This window comes from Haliotis cracherodii, unplaced genomic scaffold (genome assembly GCF_022045235.1).
Source record: "Haliotis cracherodii isolate W230 unplaced genomic scaffold, xgHalCrac1.p SCAF_9, whole genome shotgun sequence".
Taxonomy (NCBI): domain Eukaryota; kingdom Metazoa; phylum Mollusca; class Gastropoda; order Lepetellida; family Haliotidae; genus Haliotis; species Haliotis cracherodii.
Window position 1 is genome coordinate 48,692,086 of NW_027266343.1, and position 23,136 is coordinate 48,715,221.

General features: G+C 40.7%; 1 protein-coding gene across 2 annotated transcripts; it reads right to left on the minus strand.

Moving 5' to 3' along the window:
• Positions 1 to 1,982: 1,982 nt before the first annotated feature.
• On the minus strand, positions 1,983 to 11,304 carry LOC139452813 (uncharacterized). 2 transcript variants are annotated; one of them, XM_071234437.1, is made up of 5 exons: positions 11,159 to 11,304; positions 10,619 to 10,817; positions 7,233 to 7,357; positions 5,492 to 5,545; positions 1,983 to 2,264 (listed from the first exon to the last, which is right to left on the minus strand). In XM_071234437.1, exons 1-5 carry the CDS (start codon positions 11,211 to 11,213, stop codon positions 2,176 to 2,178), a joined length of 522 nt encoding a protein of 173 aa, XP_071090538.1. In that variant the 5' UTR covers positions 11,214 to 11,304; the 3' UTR covers positions 1,983 to 2,175. The 2 variants fall into 2 exon arrangements, with proteins under 2 accessions (XP_071090538.1, XP_071090537.1); XM_071234436.1 differs by having other exon boundaries at positions 5,458 to 5,545; positions 11,159 to 11,302.
• Positions 11,305 to 23,136: the final 11,832 nt, after the last annotated feature.

The following is a 23,136-nucleotide window of genomic DNA, read 5'->3' on the forward strand; positions in this document are numbered from 1 at the left end:
GTACATGTTGTATGGAAAAAACTTCAGCTTATGTTACTCAAATGATCTCTCATGTCATGGATACTTCTTCAAAATTGCTTAGTTTAACAAAAAAAACTTTTCAAGGACATTTCGCATAATTTGTCATAGTAGTATGCTTATTGAACCATGGTTACAACATTGGAACCCATTTCGGCTCTTGATTTTTACATATAAATCATTCTGTATGTACATTGTTTCGGGCAAGCATGTAGTTCGATACTGTTTTGACCTTTCATATTAACGATCTGGAGCTGATGAAGCTAATATCGTTGCTTATTGCCCAAAGGGTAAAATATGCAAGTTAATATACCTGCATACAGAGGATAAGGATTTCACGCGACTCACAGAAGTATTGATGTCATGAAAAGACCATTATTGACGTAAATAGAGAATACTACACTTATTCTCGTCAGATACCACAGAAAGATCACGAGTTTCGTAAAGATGGTATCTGACGAGAATGAGTGTGGTATTTTATTTATTACCCGCGTTAAATATATATTTGTTGACGTCATATGGACCCTATTAGCTTCTTGATACAGGCTTAGTGAGGAATATGGCCTGGAACTGAATCCAAGCAACACGTGCCGATCGTTAGGCGTCGAAATTGATCGGCCAGACTCGGTGACATTTCCTGTGTGTTGTTCCGATTGGAATCACAAATAGTAAGTAGTAAAGACCCCTTTATCAAGGAACTAATGGCAGGATTAAGATGTTGGTTTGAACAGTATTGGGACGCCTTTATTTTCAGCAATTCTAAAACAGTTACTGGAAATGATACGGAATTATACCTTAAACATGTTACAATTGCAAAATTCTGTGTACACATGGCAAACTTTCGTTGCAGTTCCCATGGTCTCAAAATAGGAACTGGCAGGTATTTCAATAAAAGGCTGTGCACTCTTTGTAATGAAGGTTACGTCGAAGATGAATATCATTTTTGATGGTTTGTGTCCGGTGTTAAAAACGTGAGAAGTACATACCAACTAAATTTATGTCATACCCTACACATAACAAATACAATATGCTTTTGGCATCAACGGATACGAATGAAATTCGACACCTGGCTATGTGTATTTATTATGCAAATTGCTGACTGACCACGTGTATAAACATTGACCGGAGGCCAACATTCTCCATGAAAACAATCTATCTAGCTACCAGCTACACTCATACATTAATAGCCACCTTCCCAAGGTTTAACACCTCAACTTCTTAACATACCATTTACTAGAGAAGACTTAAAACCGAACGTCACAGTTGACCTTACCCAGTGCGAGAAATGTAACAGAAACGTTAGCAATAGCCGCCATCTTGCCGGTGTTAGGAAATGTTAGAGGGGCGGTCGGGTAGCCCAGTGGTTAAAGTGTTCGCTCGTCGCGCCGAAGACCCGGGTTCGATTCCCGACATGGGTACAATGTGTGAAGCCCATTTCTGGTGTCCCCCGCCGTGATATTGCTGGAATATTGCTAAAAGCGGCCTAAAACCATACTCATTCACTCACTAGGAAATGTTAGATGAGCCTTCCTGTGTGGTCTGCCGTGGGAGGTAGACACTCATTAGCATCACTGACAGGAGGAACATTATCTACCAGGAATTACTTGGGTTATACGCTATGTAATTGGGCAGATGAATGGGCTGTGCATACGTCTGTGGGTTCACGAACTTACATGTGGACGCAAGTGACAAGAACCAAACAGTAATACCTTTGTAATACAGCCGGTACGTATCTCCCGTCATTCGTCATGTCCCACGAAAAACGCTAGTGAAAGTAAGCATTCAGATTGAAAACAATTTAAAAAAATTACCGTTCCAGGATTCGCCCCGATTATGAACCTTGGTTTGTCAGTATCACACAGTCCTTCATAAGAGGTTTTCCTCAAGCTGACACACCGTGATATTACTGATATACTGTTCACAGTAACAATTCTGACCTAAGGAAAATAGATGTGACACCCACACGAATGTGATAATTCCTTTATTAAGCAGAATTAAAATGATGTTTGCAATTAACGTGACAAGGATCCGACGCGCATCTGAAGATAAAACGGTCGGTCCCTTGTTACTGTAGGTAACATCTGAAGACGGCCGGTCCCTTGTACATATGGATGAGTGTACTGTTCTAGCATGACGAGTTTGGCGACATGGCATCCGTCACTGTCGCCAGGTTACCAAGCAGGGAGGCGTCATCTGCAGTGCAAGCAGGTATCTTCGCCACAACGCCTCTGATGCAGGTAGGTATACTGATAAAGAGGCATGGTTGTTAGCAAATGTCCAGATTACATGGTTTTACAGTAATTAATGTGTACAGAGAGAGAGGGAGAGAGAGAAAGAGAGATGGGAAGAGAGAGTGAGAGAGAGAGAGGGGGGATAGAGTAAGAGGGAGGGAGAGAGAGAGGGAGAGAGAGGGGAGAGAGAGTAAGAGGGAGGGAGAGAGAGAGGGGGAGATAGAGTAAGAGGGAGGGAGAGAGAGAGGGAGAGAGAGTAAGGGGGAGGGAGAGAGAGTGAGGGGAGATAGAGTAAGAGGGAGGGAGAGAGAGAGGGAGAGAGGGGGGAGATAGAGTAAGAGGGAGGGAGAGAGTGAGAGAGAAAAAGAGAGAGTGGAGATAGAGTAACAGGGAGGCAGAGAGTGAGAGAGAGAAAGAGAGAAGGGTGAGAAAGAGAGAGGGGTGAGAGAGAAAGAGAGAAGAGGAGAAAGAGAAATGTTTATTTATGTGTCACATGTTCAAGCATATATTCCAACATGAGTACATAATTTCTGCCATAAACGCCTGCACATCCAGGCGTACTAGCCTTATGATACACAACAATATTATAAACTCCATAAACCTGTATGAAACGTTTACACAGTAACGAGCATATTTAGAGATGATGGGGAATATTTCTGTCTTTTTTAAAACATACAACAAATAATGTTATCAAGAGTAGCTTGTTATGAATCTTCATTTATAAAACAGTTTATTTTATCTGAACTACTCAAGTTACAAAAAGCCTAAGTTATGACTCTTTTAGAAGATGAAAACGTATATTATCATTAAATGTACAATACCGTTAAAAAAGTGACAAGAGTTATTCATTACCAGCAAATTGAGACAACAATGATCTCTAAACCTTAAATATCCAACTTGAAATTCGAATTCAACATGTGGGGAAAAACTTGTGATAAGTTCTCATGTAAGTAATCACAGCATTAGTCACAGGGGTCCCATCTTCCCGAGGCAAGGGAGTTATCTGTCTATAAAAATCCAGTTTTCACCCTTGCCAAACTAGGCTGGAAATATGGAGTTACGAGTCCACACATAGTCCAATCAAAATCGCGTAACGAAATCGACGGGTTTTTTTTGACAATTTGAAGTTTGGAACTGATTAAGGGTTACTGAAGCTATTCTTTTTTCAACATAGTCGTTGATTCAAGTTGATGTTTTTGGTAAATACATGTATTCCACTTTGGGGAACAGGTTGGCTCAACGTTACTTTTTCGTCAGATATGACTGTGGCCAAATCTATGTTGTTGTAATCCTAAACTGTTAAAGGCTTATTGCAAAACAATAGGAGATAAACATAATGTGTTTCCAGTGTAGAGCAAGAGTACCTGTAGCTTTCATTTGTATTGAATTTGGAACCGAACGCGCAGCTTGAGATTTCAAATGTTTAATTTAGCGCGGTAAATGTACATGTAACCTAGGACTTAACTGAACACATTGGAAGGTTACATTCATTCTACCATGATCAATTTAAACGCGAACTCTTTGGTATTAGCAAAAATATTGAGTGAAGCCGAATCACCGCCAACAGCCTTTGAACAAACTGTTGCGCCGAATATGCTCAAGAAGTATTTTTACACCGTAATACTTCCCTTGATTGATTGTTGTTTGTTTGTTGTTTAACGCCGCACTCAGCAATATTCCAGCTATATGACGGCGGTCTGTAAATAATCGAGTCTGGACCAGACAATCCAGTGATTGACATCATGAGCATCGGTCCACGCAATTTGGATCGATGACATGCATCAACCAAGTCAGCGAGCCTGACCACCCGATCCCGTTAGTCGCCTTTTACGACAAGCATGGGTTGCTGAAGATTTATTCTACCCCGGATCTTCACAGGTCTGCTTCACTTGAACACATGACAGGCACTGAATGCATGTAGTGAGCACTTCTTTCGAAACTTAAGCAATGCCATTGTGACGTCATATCTTTTGCGTTATCGCTAATTGTGACGCAAAAGATATGACGACACAACCGTATATACAAATGCGATAAATTCCAAGCTTTCTGTTGTCCCAAAAACTTGAAATGAGTTCTCTTCGTTGATTTCTACCGTACTGTCTCCACAAAGTGTATTGCCACACATACTTGAATATTGGATTAACCGGGACTTTATGTTTTGTAACCTATAATTGAACATATCATTATTTATGAATTGCCTATCACTTTGTGTGAGTTCATTGGAGTATGAACCTTCTTACAGTGAGGACCAAACTGAAAGTCACTATGAAACTGGAAGGATGTAGATCTAGACACAATTTCATGTAGTGCCTGTAGCTCCAGGATTACGCTGAGAGCCACACAACAACCAGCTCTATCGCAAGATAGAATACTTCCTCTGAAGGAGATGTGACATATAAACCATTTTGGCCTTTATTATATGACAGAAACATTATCTGCGAATATGATCGTGTCGTTGACATGCAGACAAGGTGAAGTGAGGTGAGATTATTTCATTTCAATAGCGACGTGTGTATGGTCTGCTTGTACTGTACCTTACTTACTTACTTACTTTGGAGATTTAACGTGCGCTTTCCGACTGATGCGTATTTCGCACACGGGCCCGGCCAGGCCATTAAATGTGTTTCCGAAAGAGGGAAAGTGGTGTGTGCAACCCAAGAGGGGGCTTTAGGGGTTGCTTATATAGAATTTGAGAATTTTGAGATTTGGAATAGATGCCGATGGGGTTGGGGAGTAGAACTAATGAGCTGGGTATGGTGGATGTTTGTTTGTTTATGTGATTTTGATTTGGTAGATTATAGTGTTTTTAGATGCATTTTATTAGTTCCGTTCCGTTTATTGTACTTTACCGAACTGGGGCCCCTTTTATAGTGCCATCCCACTGAGATACCATGCTGCAATGTAATCTGAATGCCACCCCACCCCCACCCCCACCCCCTGAAACAATTATACGACTTCGAGCCGATCAGTCTTTATTTTACCACTTAACGCAGAGCGCCAGGTAGTGTAACAACACAGACTATCGTTTCACGTCTTCAGGTCAGGGGAGGGATCACTTCTGCGGGCTTTAGTATAGAGTAGAATCAGAATTGTCTCCTGACATGCTACCGTTGAAACCAAAATAAACTCGATATCATCATGTGTAGGACGTGTCAATATATGCAGGTAAATAGTGTCAGAACATAATACTATGATATAAACTATTTACCACACTTCTTGTTGGCTAAAATCGACACATCCACCGATCTTGGTGCTGAAATCCGAAGAGGCCCAGCAGGCTTCCCCTGCTATAAATCCTGGAACATAGATGGAGATCCTGGTGGCACAAAATTACCCACGAAACGTTTGCGAGCGTTAATCATATTCATATATTCCTTCAACATAATCAGTATAGTACATATAACAATTTATTATATACTTCAGTGTGAAAGAACAATCTTCTGAAGTTGAGAAAAGTGATACTTTCATTTCAGTGAACATAACAGTTGATATATCACTGTAGTGAACATAACAGTTGATATATCACTGTAGTGAACATAACAGTTGATATATCACTGTAGTGAACATAACAGTTGATATATCACTGTAGTGAACATAACACTTGATATTTCACTGCAGTGAACATAAGACTTTGACGAAAGAGCTACCTCCCAACAAATTGTAAGTGTCTGGCCTGTACACAAACTGTTGACTTTTTACGTTAGTTCAACATTGACAAGGTGATATCGCTTCTTGTCGTTTGTTCTTCTCTTGAAAATGTTATTATAAACTGTTAATTTCTCATTTAACTCGTCAGTCGAGACTGTTCGTTTCGCAAAGCGCCATTTTTCTTACTTGACCAAAGTGTGTTCTTTCGCTTCTAACCACTGTCTGGTATCTTTAAAAATATTTTTTTTGGAAGTTGATTTTATATATAATCATAACCAAAAGTATGATTTACATTTGTTTAGATTTTAAAATATTTTGCAAACTCGGAACTACTTCCTTAGTTGCAATTACAATGGCTGGTGAAACGTCCCTGTGTGCTAGCTAGGTAGGGAGAATATAATGGTATTGACTTTGTGAATTTACAGATTGATGAATCTTCTAAACGTGCATATAACCAACAGCTTTCATGGCCTCTTTCTCTTTCAAATTGCTGTAGGAAGGTGGGATAGCCAAGTGGTTAAAGCGTTCTCATCGAGTGATCGAGTTGTTTAACGCCGCACTGAACAATATTACAGCTATATGACGGCGGTCTGTGAATAATCGAGTCTGGACCAGACAATTCAGTAATTGATATCATGAGCATCGATCGACGCAATTGAGATACGATGACATGCATCAACCAAGTCAGCGAGCCTGACCACCCGATCCCGTCAGTCGCCTCTTACGACAAGCATAGTCGCCTTTCACGGCAAGCATGTGTTTCTGAAGACCGTTTCTACCCATGATCTTCACGGGCATTCACACATTACACCCACGTGGGGAAGGACTCACGTCTTCGGTGTGACCTACCCTACCGCCCCTGCTGAGAATATCATCTGTCGAGATGCATGCATAATGAAACCCAAAAGCAAATGTACCCGTGAGCATGTCATAAATTGATAACTTGAGTTGTATGACAGTTATAATGGTATTGACTTTGTGAATTTACAGATCAATCTTCTAAAATTGCAAATAACTAACAGCTTTCATGGCCGAAAGCCTGGGTTCGATTCCCCACATCGGTATACTGTATGAAGCCCATTTCTGATGGTATATGAATCTACATGATCAAATACACAATCTCCCATGTAAAGGGAGTCTAAATAACCATCGCGCACACAACCGCCCATGACACTCACGTAAAATTTATCTACATAACCATCGATCACACAATCTGCCATGACTAAGCCCAGTTCATGGTATTAAACAACGGATCTCTTTTGTGAATTACAATGGGTACTAATACAAGCTTTATGATTTTAATCAATTTAAGGCCATGCTTAGAAAATAGAATACCTTGGCTGTGTTGGCAAATGAAATTCCACGACTGCTGAGATGCTTGTATTGACATGTAGAACATGTTGTCCTTACATCCACTGTTAGCGTCGAGGCAGCGCCGGATCTCCTCCTGGATATGTGACCTTCCACAAATATTAACATTGAAATGAGCGAGTGAGTGAGGCAGTTACCCGTATAAAATGCCACTATATAACGCAGTGTGTATTATAGAAGGTAACGCTTTTACCTGTACATCACTACCCTGTGTGATATAGAAGGTAACGCATTTACCTGTACATCACTACCCTGTGTACTATAGAAGGTAACGCTTTTACCTGTACATCACTACCCTGTGTATTATAGAAGGTAACGCATTTACCTGTACATCACTACCCTGTGTAATATTTAAGGCAGCGCATTTACCTGTACATCACTACCCTGTGTATTATAGAAGTTAACGCATTTACCTGTACATCGCTACCCTGTGTAAAATAGAAGTTAACGCATTTACCTGTGCATCACTACCCTGTGTATTATAGATGGTAACGCATATACCTGTACATCACTACCCTGTGTATTATAGATGGTAACGCATTTATCTGTACATCACTACCCCGTGTAATATAGAAGGTAACGCATATACCTGTACATCACTACCATGTGTAATACAGAAGGTAACGCTTTTACCTGTACATCACTACCTTGTGTAATATTTAAGGCAACGCATTTACCTATACATCACTACCCTGTGAGATATAGAAGGTAACGCTTTTACCTGAAAATCACTACCCAGTGTAACTCAGAAGGTAACGCATTTACCTGTACATCACTACCCTGTGTATTATAGAAGTTAACGCATTTACCTGTACATCACTACTATGTGTAATATAGAATATAACGCATATACCTGTACATCACTACCGAGTGTAATATAGAAGGTAACGCTTTCACCTGTACATCACTACCCCGTGTTTTATAGAATATAACGCATTTACCTGTACATCACTACCCTGTGTAACTTAGAAGGTAACGCTTTTACCTGTACGTCACTACCCTGTGTAATATAGAAGGTAACGCATTTACCTGTACATCACTACCCTTTGTAATATTTAAGGCAACGCATTTACCTGTACACCACTACCCTGTGTATTATAGATGGTAACGCATTTACCTGTACATCACTATCCCGTGTAATATAGAAGGTAACGCATAGACCTGTACATCACTACCATGTGTAATACAGAAGGTAACGCTTTTACCTTTACATCACTACATTGTGTAATATTTAAGGCAACGCATTTACCTATACATCACTACCCTGTGTTTTATAGAATATAACGCATTTACCTGTACATCACTACCGAGTGTAACTTAGAAGGTAACGCTTTTACCTGTACGTCACTACCCCGTGTATCATAGAAGGTAACGCATTTACCTGTACATCACTACCCTGTGTAATATTTAAGGCAACACATTTACCTGTACATCACTACCCTGTGTAAAATAGAAGGTAACGCATATACCTGTACATCACTACCCTGTGTATTATAGATGGTAACGCATATACCTGTACATCACTACCCTGTGTATTATAGAAGGTAACGCATATACCTGTACATCACTACCCTGTGTGATATAGAAGGTAACGCTTTTACCTTAAATCACGACCCTGTGTATTATAGAAGGTAACGCATATACCTGTACATCACTACCCTGTGGAATATAGAATATAACGCATTTACCTGAACATCACGACCCTGTGTAATATAGAAGGTAACTCATTTACCTGTACATCACTACCTTGTGTAATATAGTAGGTAACGTATTTACCTGTACATCACTACCCTTTGTAATATAGAAGGTAACGCATAGACCTGTACATCACTACCCTGTGTAATATAGTAGGTAACGTATTTACCTGTACATCACTACTCTTTGTATTATAGAAGGTAACGCTTTTACCTGTACATCACTACCCTGTGTAATATAGTAGGTAACGTATTTACCTTTACATCATTACCTCATATAAAGTAGATTATAACGCATTGATCCGTATTACATTATCCCATATATACTCTTCAAAAAATGAAACGCACAGGTAGAATGTAGTTCATTGAACCTGACTGCATAACAAATCCGGTATATACATTGGATATATGTTATATTGGAAAATGTTGGTGGCCAGAAATTCGACAAACGGTGCGTCAAAACACAGCCATTGTCGATTTGCAATGTCTTCACACTTGTTCAAAAATGTCATTGAGGAAAACAGTAAAGCAAAATGCACGTGCAAGTTATGTCATTCGTGGTAATGGCTACTAAAAGGCAGGCATGAGCCAATAATTTGTCCTTCAATTATCAACATGTTTTAAGTTCGAAAATGCCGAGACTCAGCACTGCCGATCGGAACATCGCCATAGGATGTATCAAAAGAGGGGAATCGCAGTCTTCTGTTGCACGCCACTTCAACGTCCACCACAGCACCATTTGCCGTCTTTGTGACCGATACACACAGTTTAATTCCACTGTAGATCCAGATCTCAACCTAATCGAACACCTCTGGGATGAACTCGATCGACGTGTACGTCAACGTCAGAACACGCCACAGACACTCTAATAACTGGCCAGCGCGTTACAAGCAGAATGGCGCAGAATTCTGCAGGACATGAATTCCTACACTTATCCAGTCAGTGCTGAGGTGATGCAGAGCCGTGATTGCTGCCTGGGGCGGTTACATGAGATACTGAGTTCAGCGCAACCTTGTGGCCTTATGTGACATACAATGAACAGTTTCCAATGCCTTTAAACAACAACATGTGACTATCGAGCTCTATCTATGATATCAGATTAAATATATCAACTTTATTAGGTACAATAAATTTACTAAAAATCTACCTGTGCGTATCTGTTTTCTGAAGAGTGTAGCACAGAAGGTAACACATTTAATCTATTTCATTAGCTACAATACCTTGAAAGGTAACGCATTTACCAATATTCCATTTTCTGCAGACGATGTAAATGCATGTAGACTTCTCACCCTTGCGTACTTTCGCTAAACGAATCTTTCAGATTCGAGATAATACATTCATATTACTATATTCACATGGATAAGAAATCTAGTTTAAACATATTTTATTAAACTTTATTCAAGTATGTTGTGGTTGACATCTCTCGTTAAATTCCTGTTACTATTCAATACTGTATTCTGATTAAAACCCTTTGTGTAGTAGTACATAGTGCTTCTGATGTTACGATTACGATTTAATGTAAGAAGTTTCTGTTGGTGGGGTACATGAAAATAATTGCCCTGGCAGTAACCATTCACAAAGTGAGTTAATACAAAGTGAGATAAAGCATCTGCTATCTTCATAACTATAAAGCCACTCAACCAAGTGCCTACTTACCCGCATGGTATATTGAGGCCCCCATCAGCAACGAGGTCTTGTGGACCATCCAGGCCTTGCAGAGGTTGGAAGAGATACAGGCAGGGTCGTAGCTGCGCATCGCAAGGATCCGGAACAATTGTCGTGTTTACCCAGTTCTCATCAATCTCACCCGGATTCTGCCGACGTTGAGTCCCAATGCCATCATTGGAAAGCACAGCTGGGGACAGCGAATGAGTAATTCAGTTTAACGTAAATTGACTCCGATTCAGATATTTTGTTCTCAAGGGCGCTATTAAAGTGCTACACTTCTACCATATGTATTATTTTGCCATTTTCTCCGACATAACTGATCTTAATAAATACACAGCTCTGTGAATCTTTCATTGAGAATATGACTGTCTGAAAGGTGTGCATTAAACTGATGGCGCCCCTGGTCGCCCAACCATAAGATCTATAATACGCATCTACCATCTATAGACATGAGTTTGTGGTCATTTAGTACATTGATTGAGGACAATATGAATGCATGAATAAGTAATTACTCAACAAAGCACTCACCAAATGAGAAACATATTGCTGGCAAATACAGAAGGAAGACCACTCGTCCACACATTGTAAGCGACTTGTTCACCGTGAATACCTAGTGTGGCTTACACATGCAATTTATACAACGGCTATCCCACAGGGGCCTATTACTGACATTAACTCGGGAGATATATTATCCATCCCCATAACAATTTTACCAAATGTCACATCTTCATAGGGATACATATCGCAATTACTTCATCAAGGGTCCTATAATTTGGCATGTCCTCGTTTATCATTGGGAGACACCCTCGAGCATGGGTATTGTACTGGTAAGCAAAGAAACACAGTAAGGGCGATTCTGGGATTCGAACCTACGACCATATGTTTCTATCACGCCTAAGGGACGCAGTGTATTGCGGCGCCATCGACCGCTGACTTGTACCACTTTAGTGACGCAGACCAGGGGTGATAGTCGGGCTAATCGATCTCACAACTAACGGACCATGGCAGGGATCTACATTAATCAGTTTACTTTGAAGCATTGCAATGAATATATTGAACCCCATGTACTGATGCATACAAAATGTTGTATTCAATAGTGGTAGTACACATACAATTGTGTAATTCATAGAATGAGTAGAGGTGGCAGTGCGAGGACCAAATACCGGGGGTACAGCAGTGAGAAGTGTGTGTGTGTGTGTGTGTGTGTGTGTGTGTGTGTGTGTGTGTGTGTGTGTGTGTGTGTGTGTGTGTGTGTGTGTGTCTGTGTGTCTGTGTGTCTGTGTGTGTACATGTAGACAGGTGTGTGTACATGTAGACATGTGTGTGTGTACATGTAGACAGGTGTGTGTGTACATGTAGACATGTGTGTGTGTACATGTAGACATGTGTGTGGGCATGTAGACAGGTGATAGTGTGTACATCTAGACAGTTGTGTGTGCGTACATGTAGACAGGTGTGGGTGTGTGTACATGTAGACAGGTGTGTGTGTGCATGTAGACAGGTGTGTGTACATGTAGACATGTGTGTGTGTGTGTGTACATGTAAACAGGTGTGTGTGCATGTAGACAGGTGTGTGGGTGTGTGTACATGTAGACAGGTGTGGGTGTGTGTGTGCATGTAGACAGGTGTGTGTACATGTAGACAGGTGTGTTCGTACATGTAGACAGGTGTGTGTGTACATGTAGACAGGTGTGGGTGTGTGTACATGTAGACAGGTGTGTGTGTGTGTGCATGTAGACAGGTGTGTGTACATGTAGACAGGTGTGGGTGTGTGTGCATGTAGACGGGTGTGTGTACATGTAGACAGGTGTGTTCGTACATGTAGACAGATGTGTGTGTGTGCATGTAGACAGGTGTGTGTGTACATGTAAACAGGTGTGTGTGTGCATGTAGACAGGTGTGTGTGTACATGTAGACAGGTGTGTGTACATGTAGATAGGTGTGTGTGTGTACATATAGACAAGTGTGTGTGTACATATAGACAGGTGTGTGTGTGTGTGTGTACGTGTAGACAGGTGTGTGTGTGTACATGTAAACAGGTGTGTGTACATGTAGACATGTGTGTGTGTACATGTAGACATGTGTGTGTGCATGTAGACAGGTGTGTGTGTGTGCATGTAGACAGGTGTGTGTACATGTAGACATGTGTGTGTGTGCATGTAGACAGGTGTGTGTGTGTGCATGTAGACAGGTGTGTGTACATGTAGACAGGTGTGTGTGTGTGTGTACATGTAGACAGGTGTGTGTGTGTGCATGTAGACAGGTGTGTGTGTGTGTGCATGTAGACAGGTGTGTGTGTACATGTAGACAGGTGTGTGTGTGTACATGTAGACAGGTGTGTGTGTACATGTAGACAGGTGTGTGTGTGTACATGTAGACAGGTGTGGGTGGGTGTACATGTAGACAGGTGTGGGTGGGTGTACATGTAGACAGGTGTGTGTGTGTGCATGTAGACAGGTGTGTGTGTACATGTAGACAGGTGTGTGGGTGTACATGTAGACAGGTGTGTGTGTGTGCATGTAGACAGGTGTGTGTGTACATGTAGACAGGTGTGTGTGTGTACATGTAGACAGGTGTGGGTGGGTGTACATGTAGACAGGTGTGTGTGTGTGTACATGTAGACAGGTGTGTGTGTGTACATGTAGACAGGTGTGGGTGGGTGTACATGTAGACAGGTGTGTGTGTGTGTACATGTAGACAGGTGTGTGTGTGTACATGTAGACAGGTGTGGGTGGGTGTACATGTAGACAGGTGTGGGTGGGTGTACATGTAGACAGGTGTGTGTGCATGTAGACAGGTGTGTGTGTACATGTAGACAGGTGTGTGTGTGTACATGTAGACAGGTGTGTGTGTGTGTACATGTAGACAGGTGTGTGTGTGTGTGTACATGTAGACAGGTGTGTGTGTGTACATGTAGACAGGTGTGGGTGGGTGTACATGTAGACAGGTGTGTGTGCATGTAGACAGGTGTGTGTGTACATGTAGACAGGTGTGTGTGTGTACATGTAGACAGGTGTGGGTGGGTGTACATGTAGACAGGTGTGGGTGTGTGTACATGTAGACAGGTGTGTGTGTGTGTACATGTAGACATGTGATTGGGGTGTACATGTAGACAGGTGATGGGGGAGTCCATGTGAATTGCGAGGACCAAATACCAGGAGTACAGCATGATGCGCCCCTTGAAGTGAATGTTGACAATTCCGCGTTTCATGTGTATGATTAAAAGTTTGAAACCTCAAACGATTAAAAGTAGTCTCGCATAGAGTTTGCTCTCAAAGATTATCGCTCAATAGTTCAAACTTAATTCAGCTTTTCAACTGTAATGAATTGCTAAAAAAACCGTTATTTACAACCGCTTTGTGTATATTCAGAACATAGTATTCATGAAAAATATGTTTACCTGTATCATATTTAGCAGTCGCATAACGCGCCAGAAATCGCTGTGCAGAGTTGCATCTCTTAGGCTTGCCCGAAACCTACGATCTGGTTCAAATTCAAGATTCGACTTGATGATGTTTCTCGGTTTGGCAGCTACATACGGCGCACGTGGCTTTCACTAAAGTGGTAAACGTCTTAGGCCAGCATCACTTCTGACTCTCCTTCTTCATCAATCTCACAAACCGTGATATACAATGCCCTTAAAAATGGTCAAATGTAACAAATGTTCTATCTGGGATTACACTTTCTTAGTAAATTACAAATTCTAGTACTTTTTGTGGGTTGATACCTATCCGGGATTCGAACCTACACTCTCATAATGAGGCACCTAAGGGTACACTAAGTCAGCGATCTGTTCATCCCAGTCACCGAGCATTCCACAAAAATGGAAGCCCGACAACTGGTAGCCTAGATCGCATACTTTATGTAACACTCTTATAAGTGTAGCTTACCACGGCACCCATGGCCGAAAGATATGAATGCACAAGTGACCGTCTCCGTGGTCCGTGGATAGGGCGTCTGCCAGGGGAACAGAAGGTCATTAAGGTTCGATTCCCGGCCGCGTCGTACCATTAGACGTAAAAACCCTGTAACCCTGCCTGGCGCTCGACATTAAGGTGCTAAAAGAAGGACTTGTCCGCTGGGAGTTAGTGTACTGTGTATGAATGGGGCGTTGAATGTTGAGCTGCGACATGGTGTCTCAGTGGGCTTGCACTATATAACTAGTACAGACAGCCACACACCTACACAACCACCACCACCACCACCACCACCACCACACCCACCCACCCACCCACCCACCCACCCACACACGTGCTTGAACGTCCCTACATAAGTGCAATAATCTTAAACGCGAGGTTAAATCCCGTTTCACCCCACCTCACCAAAGAATACACAATACCTTTCAGAAAGTGGTCAAAAGTAACAAAATGTTATATTGTGGATTACACTTAAGAAGTTACGGACCGGATATATTCTAGTACTTTTTGGAGCCCCATTTCAGAGTCCCATATCACGGTTTCCTTTAACACCCTATGGTATCTGTTTCGGCAGATACTGGAGACATGTTATTCTCTGGTATTGGCGTTTTGAATATAATCACTACTTGAAAGAAGAGAAACCACAACTTCACAAACTTTATCCTGGCAACACACAGTCGATGTATTACATGGCAATTACCATTCCAGATTCCCTTTGTTCCTAAATAGAATATAATTGCATAAACGTAGGACAATCTTTTCCAAAAGTATTCAATTTTGATGCAGTGACGATAAATAAAGCCACATTGACCATGTGGTTCAAAATTTGCGGTAATCGGCTAAATTAAAACTGAAATAGACTGTTACGCAGTGGAAGTCTTAAAAATAATTCGACAAAAACATAAATCTCATGTCTGTTGTCATGGGGTTGTTATTTCTCTCGTGTCTAGTGACCTCTCCGCTATCCGGCCTTTTTTTCCGACAGCGATCTGCCACGTTCGGCGGTCGTCATGTACAGTGTCACATACTTTTATGGAATTAGTAGCACAACTATTTCAAAATGGCACACTCATACCATGTATTGACATGTTCGCTGCCTTATTCTTGTGGTGAAACTGTTTTTATAACTATGAGTTTCAAACATTAGGGAAACTTATATATACACTCACATATTTCTGTATTTATTATCAGTTTTGCCTCATCGATAATTGTACATAAATATAGATATAGCTTGTTCTTGATGTTTAACCATACCGTTGGATAGCTTATGTTCAGTGCTTTATTTTGGATATAGTAGTTAGTTTGCTTTTCGTGTTCGGAAACACAGTTTGGCTAAAAGCCTCAGACTTCTGTATTCCCCGTCTTTAAAACACATCTGTGACGTCATTCTATTGTTTGAACGCTCCATTATTTATCAGGAATGGAGAGTTGCTTGTCAACTGTATGTACATTATCTTGAAGCAGCATTTGAATTTTTCAAATATTTTCAACTACAGAATATTTTGTCAAAGTGTAAAAGTAGGGATGAGTTTTAAGTAGGGGAATATCCTCGTAACTCTCCATTCCTTAAAAATAATGGGTCTCGGCTCCTGCGGGGCCTCTGCTTCATTATTTTTAAGGAATGGAGAGTTACTCGAACGTTCCCCTCTACCTCCAGGGCCTCGTTCCTCTAAGCGATCTTAGCGCTACAATGATCGTAAGCCTATGTTAAAGTATGTGACTTACGATCACCTTAGCGGTAAGATTGCTTTGAGGAACGGGGCCCAGGAGAGATGATTCTACCCAGTTCCCGCGTGCTGTATAGTTATACTCCTGTCAGGATCTTGTGTCTCTACCCCCCAAGATTCCAACGAGTCGGTGTGCCCCGAGGTGGTCTCTTTCGAAACGTTAGTAAGTGGTCTCGGGACACCTTTCGATCTTCTGCTCACTTACTCTGGTTGTACCGAGCTAAACATAGTAGCTAGGGTTTGGAATACTCTGTTTTACTCGTAATCGGTAGATAACCAACCTCCCCCTAATTTAACTAATGTTATATTTGGGATAACACTTTCTTAGTAAAGTACAGATTCTAGTACTTTTTGGGGGTTAATTGGGTTAACTGCCTAGCTACTTAGTAACTAGTGTTTCCAATAATCTGTTTTTCTAGTAATCCGTGGATAACCAACCTTTCCGTGATTGTCTTGCTATTTGGGAATTTTAATATTTCTTTGTTCAGTGTAGGTGACTGAATCATTAGTCGTAGGCCCTCTGTGTTTATTTCCCGTTATTTAACCCAGCCGAGGTTATTCACTCATTAGAGTGCTGAGTTAATTGACTCAGGTGTTAACTGGTCGCAGCTGACTAAATTGGTTGTCCAGGCATCTGGTCGGTATCTTGTCAAAGTGTTGGTTTAAGTACTCTCGTTTTATTACTGTATTACACTTGCTTAGCTGAGCCGCTTGTGTATTTGCTTTGATTTGATTAATCAGTGACCTTTGTCAGAGCAGGTTAGATAGTGTCCTCCCATTAGTTAGACGTCCCAATAGTTAGACAGCTTATAACAACACTTTAAACGGTTGAGTGCACACTAATCCGTATGCTTGTTACCTCAGACTTTAAAATGGAATAATCCAGATAAGATCTGACAAACAAAGCAAAGCAGCTTTAAATAGATTAATATTATATTATATTATTGAGATGATATTGAGTGAAGCGGCATGGGTTGAGTCCAGTGTTTTGAATGGGTTGTCGATGTGAATTACGGATTCAACGACAACAGGTTGTAAACATAATAGGGCACTGTATATGCTCAGACAGTTTGTTCACACCGGAATACTTCACTCTAACATATGACTGAGTGAGTAAGTTGGGTTCAACACCGCTTTTAATATTCCTGTTATATCGCCGCGTGTCAGCTTAATGTGGGAAGAAAGCACGAAGTGATGCAGGTCTCAGACGTTTACCACTTCGGTGAAACCCACAAGCACGGGTATGGTGCTGACAAATCTAGAAACATAATCGGGTCGAACCGGCATTCGAACCCACAATCATTGGTTTCTGGCGTGCCCAAGGGACGCAACTCTGCACAGCGAATCGCTGCGCCTCTAACATATGACAGGCATTGACAGCTTATAAGCACGGCAACTTGGAAAGCTAACATGAGGTCGGCACACCTAAAGAAAACTAAGCAAGCTTTGCATTATGACGTCATATCGCTCATTGTGACGCAAAAGACATGACGTCGCAGTCGTATATAAAAAAGCGCCAAGTTCCATGCTCTCTGTTGTCCCCAAAACTGTTTTGTCACACATCCTTTGAATACAGACAGACAGACAGACAGTTTATTCAGTAAGAAGGCCATAGGCCCATAATACAGACAATGGTTGATTGCATGAACTAGGCATGCCAAGGAAGTAGTCGATTTAAGTTTCTCTTAGCCGTTGGACTTTATATAGATATAAACATGTGTTATATACAACATCAAAGTTTTCTGATGAAATAATTTCAGTAAAAGATGTTTTAGTTTGAAACTTGATATACTGTTTAAGATACATATTTCTTAGGGCTGAATAACGCTCACATACAAGTAAAACATGAAATTCATCTTCAATAAAAGATATACCATTAATTTTTCTATACAATATTTACATAATCGTTCAGTGTATGGGACATTTGTGTATCTCCCCAAGTCAATTGCAAGTTTAAACTTGCTACATCTGAAACGAGTCATACATATTCTCAGATGTACTGGTATGGGGAGTGTAAGATATTTTTCTACATTCAACAGGGATTTAAAATGTTTATAATAAAAGGTATCAGATATACTATTGATAGAACTACACCATGATTGTTGAAGGTTATCAAATAATCTTTGCTTTAAAAGATGAATAAATACCTTCACATTGCCAACATCTTGTGTTAACCATACATATCCAAAACCTAATTTAAACAAAATATTCTTAATGTGAGTAGCCTCACATGGTGCGACCAGAATGGTGCAGTGATTTGAGCATTAAATAACATTGGCGAGGCAGTCTGCGCTCGTCCAAACGCAGTAGCCTGCACCAATACTTGATGGCCCTTGTGGTATACACAAGTTGGAGAGGGGCTCTTCCGCACTCTCCTAAAACCATTGCATTGTTTGTTGTTTTACCTGTATTTAGAAACCATTTACACATTTTGTTCTGTACATCTTCAATAATTTTACAATATGAAATGCCCCATATTTCTGCGCCGTAACAGACAATAGGCACACTCACAGCATCAAATATCTTAAATAAATCTTGACAGGGTATATTACCAACTTTCTTTTGATATCTATATAATGTCATAATGCCCTTGTTACTCTGTGCAGCATTACATTTGAATACATGTATTGCAGTAACCGCAAATTTGCATTTCGTAACCTACTGACAATGACTAACAAAAAGTATTATTCTGTGAATATACGTTTCCGCGGTGATGCGGCCGTCAAACAAGCTGTTTCGATCAGAGGGGGTTTATTGTGATTTAATAGCCTCTGATTGACCAATCAGAAACGAGTAATTTCCATGGTAGAATATTATTTTATTGTTGTTTAATGACACCCCTGATCATTGGAGCACAGTTCCGTGACATCTGTTTACTAATTGAAACTCAAATTTACACTATACTTTCATAAACAATTTCAAAATTAACTCTTTACAACAATATGACTATGTTTTATTCCCTATTTAACTTTAAAAAACACACACTTTTTTGGCTTTATTAAACGCCCTGTCAAGACATGACTAAAGGGTGACACAGACGGACATGCATTGACGCTGGTTGTGCGTTCGCGCGAATGTTTTCAATGTTGAGGCGTGGTTCGAATTATTCTGTTCACATACTTTTTGTTGTTGAAACCCATTAACTCTCACGCCCAAAAGTATCCCATTTTCTGAATCACGTTTCTGCACATACATGTACATGCTTTTGTATCCTGTATATTTTATGATAATTTGTTAATTATTCTTTGATCTGGTGTGGTTATTCACTCACAATTTAATTAAGGAATTTGGGAACCAACACAGTTCTTTGTAGCTTGCTAAATATATGTAGTTGCTTTTCTTTTAGGCATAACGTTTCTGTCCAGTAAATAATTTACGTGGTTTTGATACACTTCACTACTTACTACCACTTTGTCTAATAATATTTTACCATACCATGTATGGAATCCACCCCATAACCTATAGAAGATATATACGGAGAGAAAAATGAAAGGTTTTCATTCTCTAATGGACCACAAATAGTAAGGACAGTTTAACGTTTAACGTTTTTCAGAACGAAAGAAACGATGGCCGCAATGAAGACTAATTTATTGACAAACAAACATTACATGATATTTGGGTCCAGTTCTTCTGTATGCATGGATACATCTAAGGAAGTAAACCTAACAGCATCTCTCGGAAGATGGCGCCACTAGTTTCAGTGCACTCTGTGAAACTGCGAACTCCTTTTTCAGCACACTCGGCAAAGTCACTCCTGAAGGCAGAGTATACATATGTAGTAAACGATTACGCATAACTTGTCACCTAAAGCGCCCCCCCCCCCCCCCCCCCTGTTTAGATTAGGTTTATGTTTTGAAATTCTAATAACCACGTCACAAGGTATGATATAGGGGCAAATATGTTCTTGTATTCTTGTCCGCTACGCCTCTACAATTTGTGGAAATAATTTTGATCTTGTTATCAGAGATGTACTGAGTATAGCTGAAATTACATTTGGTGATCATGTGTGTTTTACGCGCACTGAGATGATTTTTTGAGTGAAATAGAATAGAATACCAATCATATACAAAACAATAGACGAGGAAAAGCAGGAGTATGGTTTGCCATTTTCCTAATCAATAATAGAGGATAAAACATTTCCATTTCCAACTCATACTGTAATAAAGATGCTGTTCCATCATAACAGTATTTTTACGATAGGACTTGTAACATTAAGTATAGATGATAGTATAAGTGTTGTACTAAGCTCTACACCACTTCTGATGCCGATTTATAGTGCTCGCCCACTGAGATACCATGCCGCAGTTTAACATGAATACCCCACTCAGACACAGTATACTGACTCCGAGCCGACCGGTCAATGTTTTAGCCCCTTAATGCCGAGCGCCAGGCAGGGTAACAACAAGTACCATCGGTTTACATCATTTGGTATGACGCGGCCGGGGATCGAACCCCGGACCTTCCACTCTCCTCTAGACCACGGAGGCGGTCAAGTGGTTCTGGTATGTTATGTTCTTCCGTCATTGCTCGGCATTATCCATTTAATGTAGAATTTAATGTAACATTAATATAACGGTATCATTATTCCTGAGGAGTATAGATCTACTGCGCATGCGCTGCTTTGATATATGCACCTGCCTGACCAACGTGGTGTAGAGTAAGGTAACATTGGATGACCGTCCTCATTGTTATGTTAATGAGTAATAGGTCTCAGTGTCTAGACAGTACTGATATACAATAAAAACGTCACACGTATTTTTAAGAACAAAATCACAAGGTTCTTAGAACATCCCACAGCAATGAGATACGATCTTATCAATTTGCTCAAAAATTGAGATCGATAATATCTCGGAACTTGATTCAATAATTCGTTCATGTTAAAGAACGTCACAATCGTTTGCAGGTGAAACAACCTCTTGCAAGTGAAGTGATCCTAGAGAGGTATAGATAGGCATTATATGCCTTAAGATTCAGAATGGCAAACAGTATCTGTAAGATCAGTTGTTTGATCACAGTTACAGCATTCAATGCCTTAGTAGAGCTTGTCACGATTTATGGTAGACGTGTGGTGGATATTTCCATATTTGACACATTCGATATTCGATATTTTGACTTGTACCACATGTTACCCTAAGTTGACATGTGTTTGTGATGGGTGGGTCAGGTTACCTTTCTGCGAACATCTAGTATCATCACTACCCGATAGTAATTTATAAACACATGATTATGTTATCGTCGGAATTGCACAGTGGACTCTCCCGATAGTGGCTTCGTCATGTCTGGACAAAACATCAGTATTTGACAGAACGAACATTGCCGCAAGCCGCTGGCATCCACGACCGTTAGGTCAAGGATGCTAATCATCTCTTACAAATAAGCGCGAATGGCCATCTGCGCCAAAATCACCTACCCATGAATCTTATCATAAGGACTCTTGAAGTACACAATGTACAGTTTAACGCCGCACTCAGCAATATTCCAGCTATATGACGGCGGTCTGTAAATATTCGAGTCTGGACCAGACAATCCATTGATTGACAATGGGACTAAAAAGTAAGTTCGTTATATCCGTCAGTTCGTTATAAGCGTGTTCGTTATAACCGGAGTTTACTGTAATCGGTTCGCCCCGATTATGTTTCTAGGTTTGTCACCACCGTACCCGTGCTCGTGGGTTTACTGCTAAAAGCGGCGTAAAACCTTACTCACTCACACACGAATATAATTTGTCAATTGTTCATAATTCTTGTTTGGTTGTTTACTGATTTGAGATCTAATGTTGTACGTACCCGTTTCTGGGTTAACCTTCGAATTTCAATTTGGAAAGCATCACCTTTATATAATATTTGGGTGAGTGAGTTTGGTTTTACGTCACATTTAACACTATTCAAGCATTATCACGGCGGGGGACACCAGAAATGGGCTTTACACATTGTACCCATGTCGGGTTTCATCCCGGGTCTTCGGCGTGACGAGCGAACGATTTAAACCAATAGGTTACCTGTCAAACCCAATAATAAGTCACTAGTTGATGTTACAGGGGCGCCGAAATTCGCTGTGCAGAGTTACGTCCCTTTGGCACGCCAGAAACCTATGATTGCTGGTTCGAATCCCGGCTCGCCACAATAATGTTTCTAGGTTTGTCAGCACCATACCTGTGCTCGTGGGTTTCACCGAAGTGTTAAAACGTCTAAGACCTGCATCACTTCGGGCTTTCCTCCCACATTAAGCTGACACGCCGTGATATAACTGGAATACCGTTAAAAGCGGCGTTAAACCAAACTCATGCACTCACTGTAACGACTGGCACAGGTTAAATAGAAGCGACAGAACACTTTTCAGAGCAATCCACTTTTTGCAAACACGCGGTGTCATCGCTGATTCTCAGTGAAGCGTTCATGATAATTTCCATGACTATTTTTAGCCAATTTCATAAAATTCAGTGATCAAATGCAGGTGACACATTAGGCATAATTATAGATCACGTAAAGGCCAGGCCCCTCAAATCTTTCACTCCAAACACGTCAGTGATCCATTCATATGTTTCATCATTATTTTGCCATTACATCCTAAACCACTAAAAATCTGTGTTGACACCATTGTTCGCAAAAAAGGTCATTGCGCTGCCGGTATCTTCCTGTGGTAACATCTAGAAAAAACAATAATCAAAAACGTATTTAAAATTTTCATAGTGCGATATATGTCGTATGAAAGGTATTACGAAACGTTAAAAGACTGGACCCCTTTTCTGAGAGTGACGTCATTAATTTGTCACTTGTTGTAGGAGGGTGTTTCTGAATTTGAGGGTTAGGGCATCACATAGATATTTCATGACGCACTGAGACAAGGAGACTACACAAACATC

What these genes read in the sequence shown, in the direction of transcription:
- LOC139452813 (XM_071234436.1), bottom strand. Translation starts at nt 11,213, where the DNA reads ATGTGTGGACGAGTGGTCTTCCTTCTGTATTTGCCAGCAATATGTTTC. An exon ending in CATTTGCCAACACAGCCAAG is followed by an intron (nt 5,546 to 7,232) that starts GTATTCTATTTT and finishes TCTATGTTCCAG; the next exon opens with GATTTATAGCAGGGGAAGCC. An exon ending in TTTAGCCAACAAGAAGTGTG is followed by an intron (nt 2,265 to 5,457) that starts GTAAATAGTTTA and finishes CCTCTTTATCAG; the next exon opens with TATACCTACCTGCATCAGAG.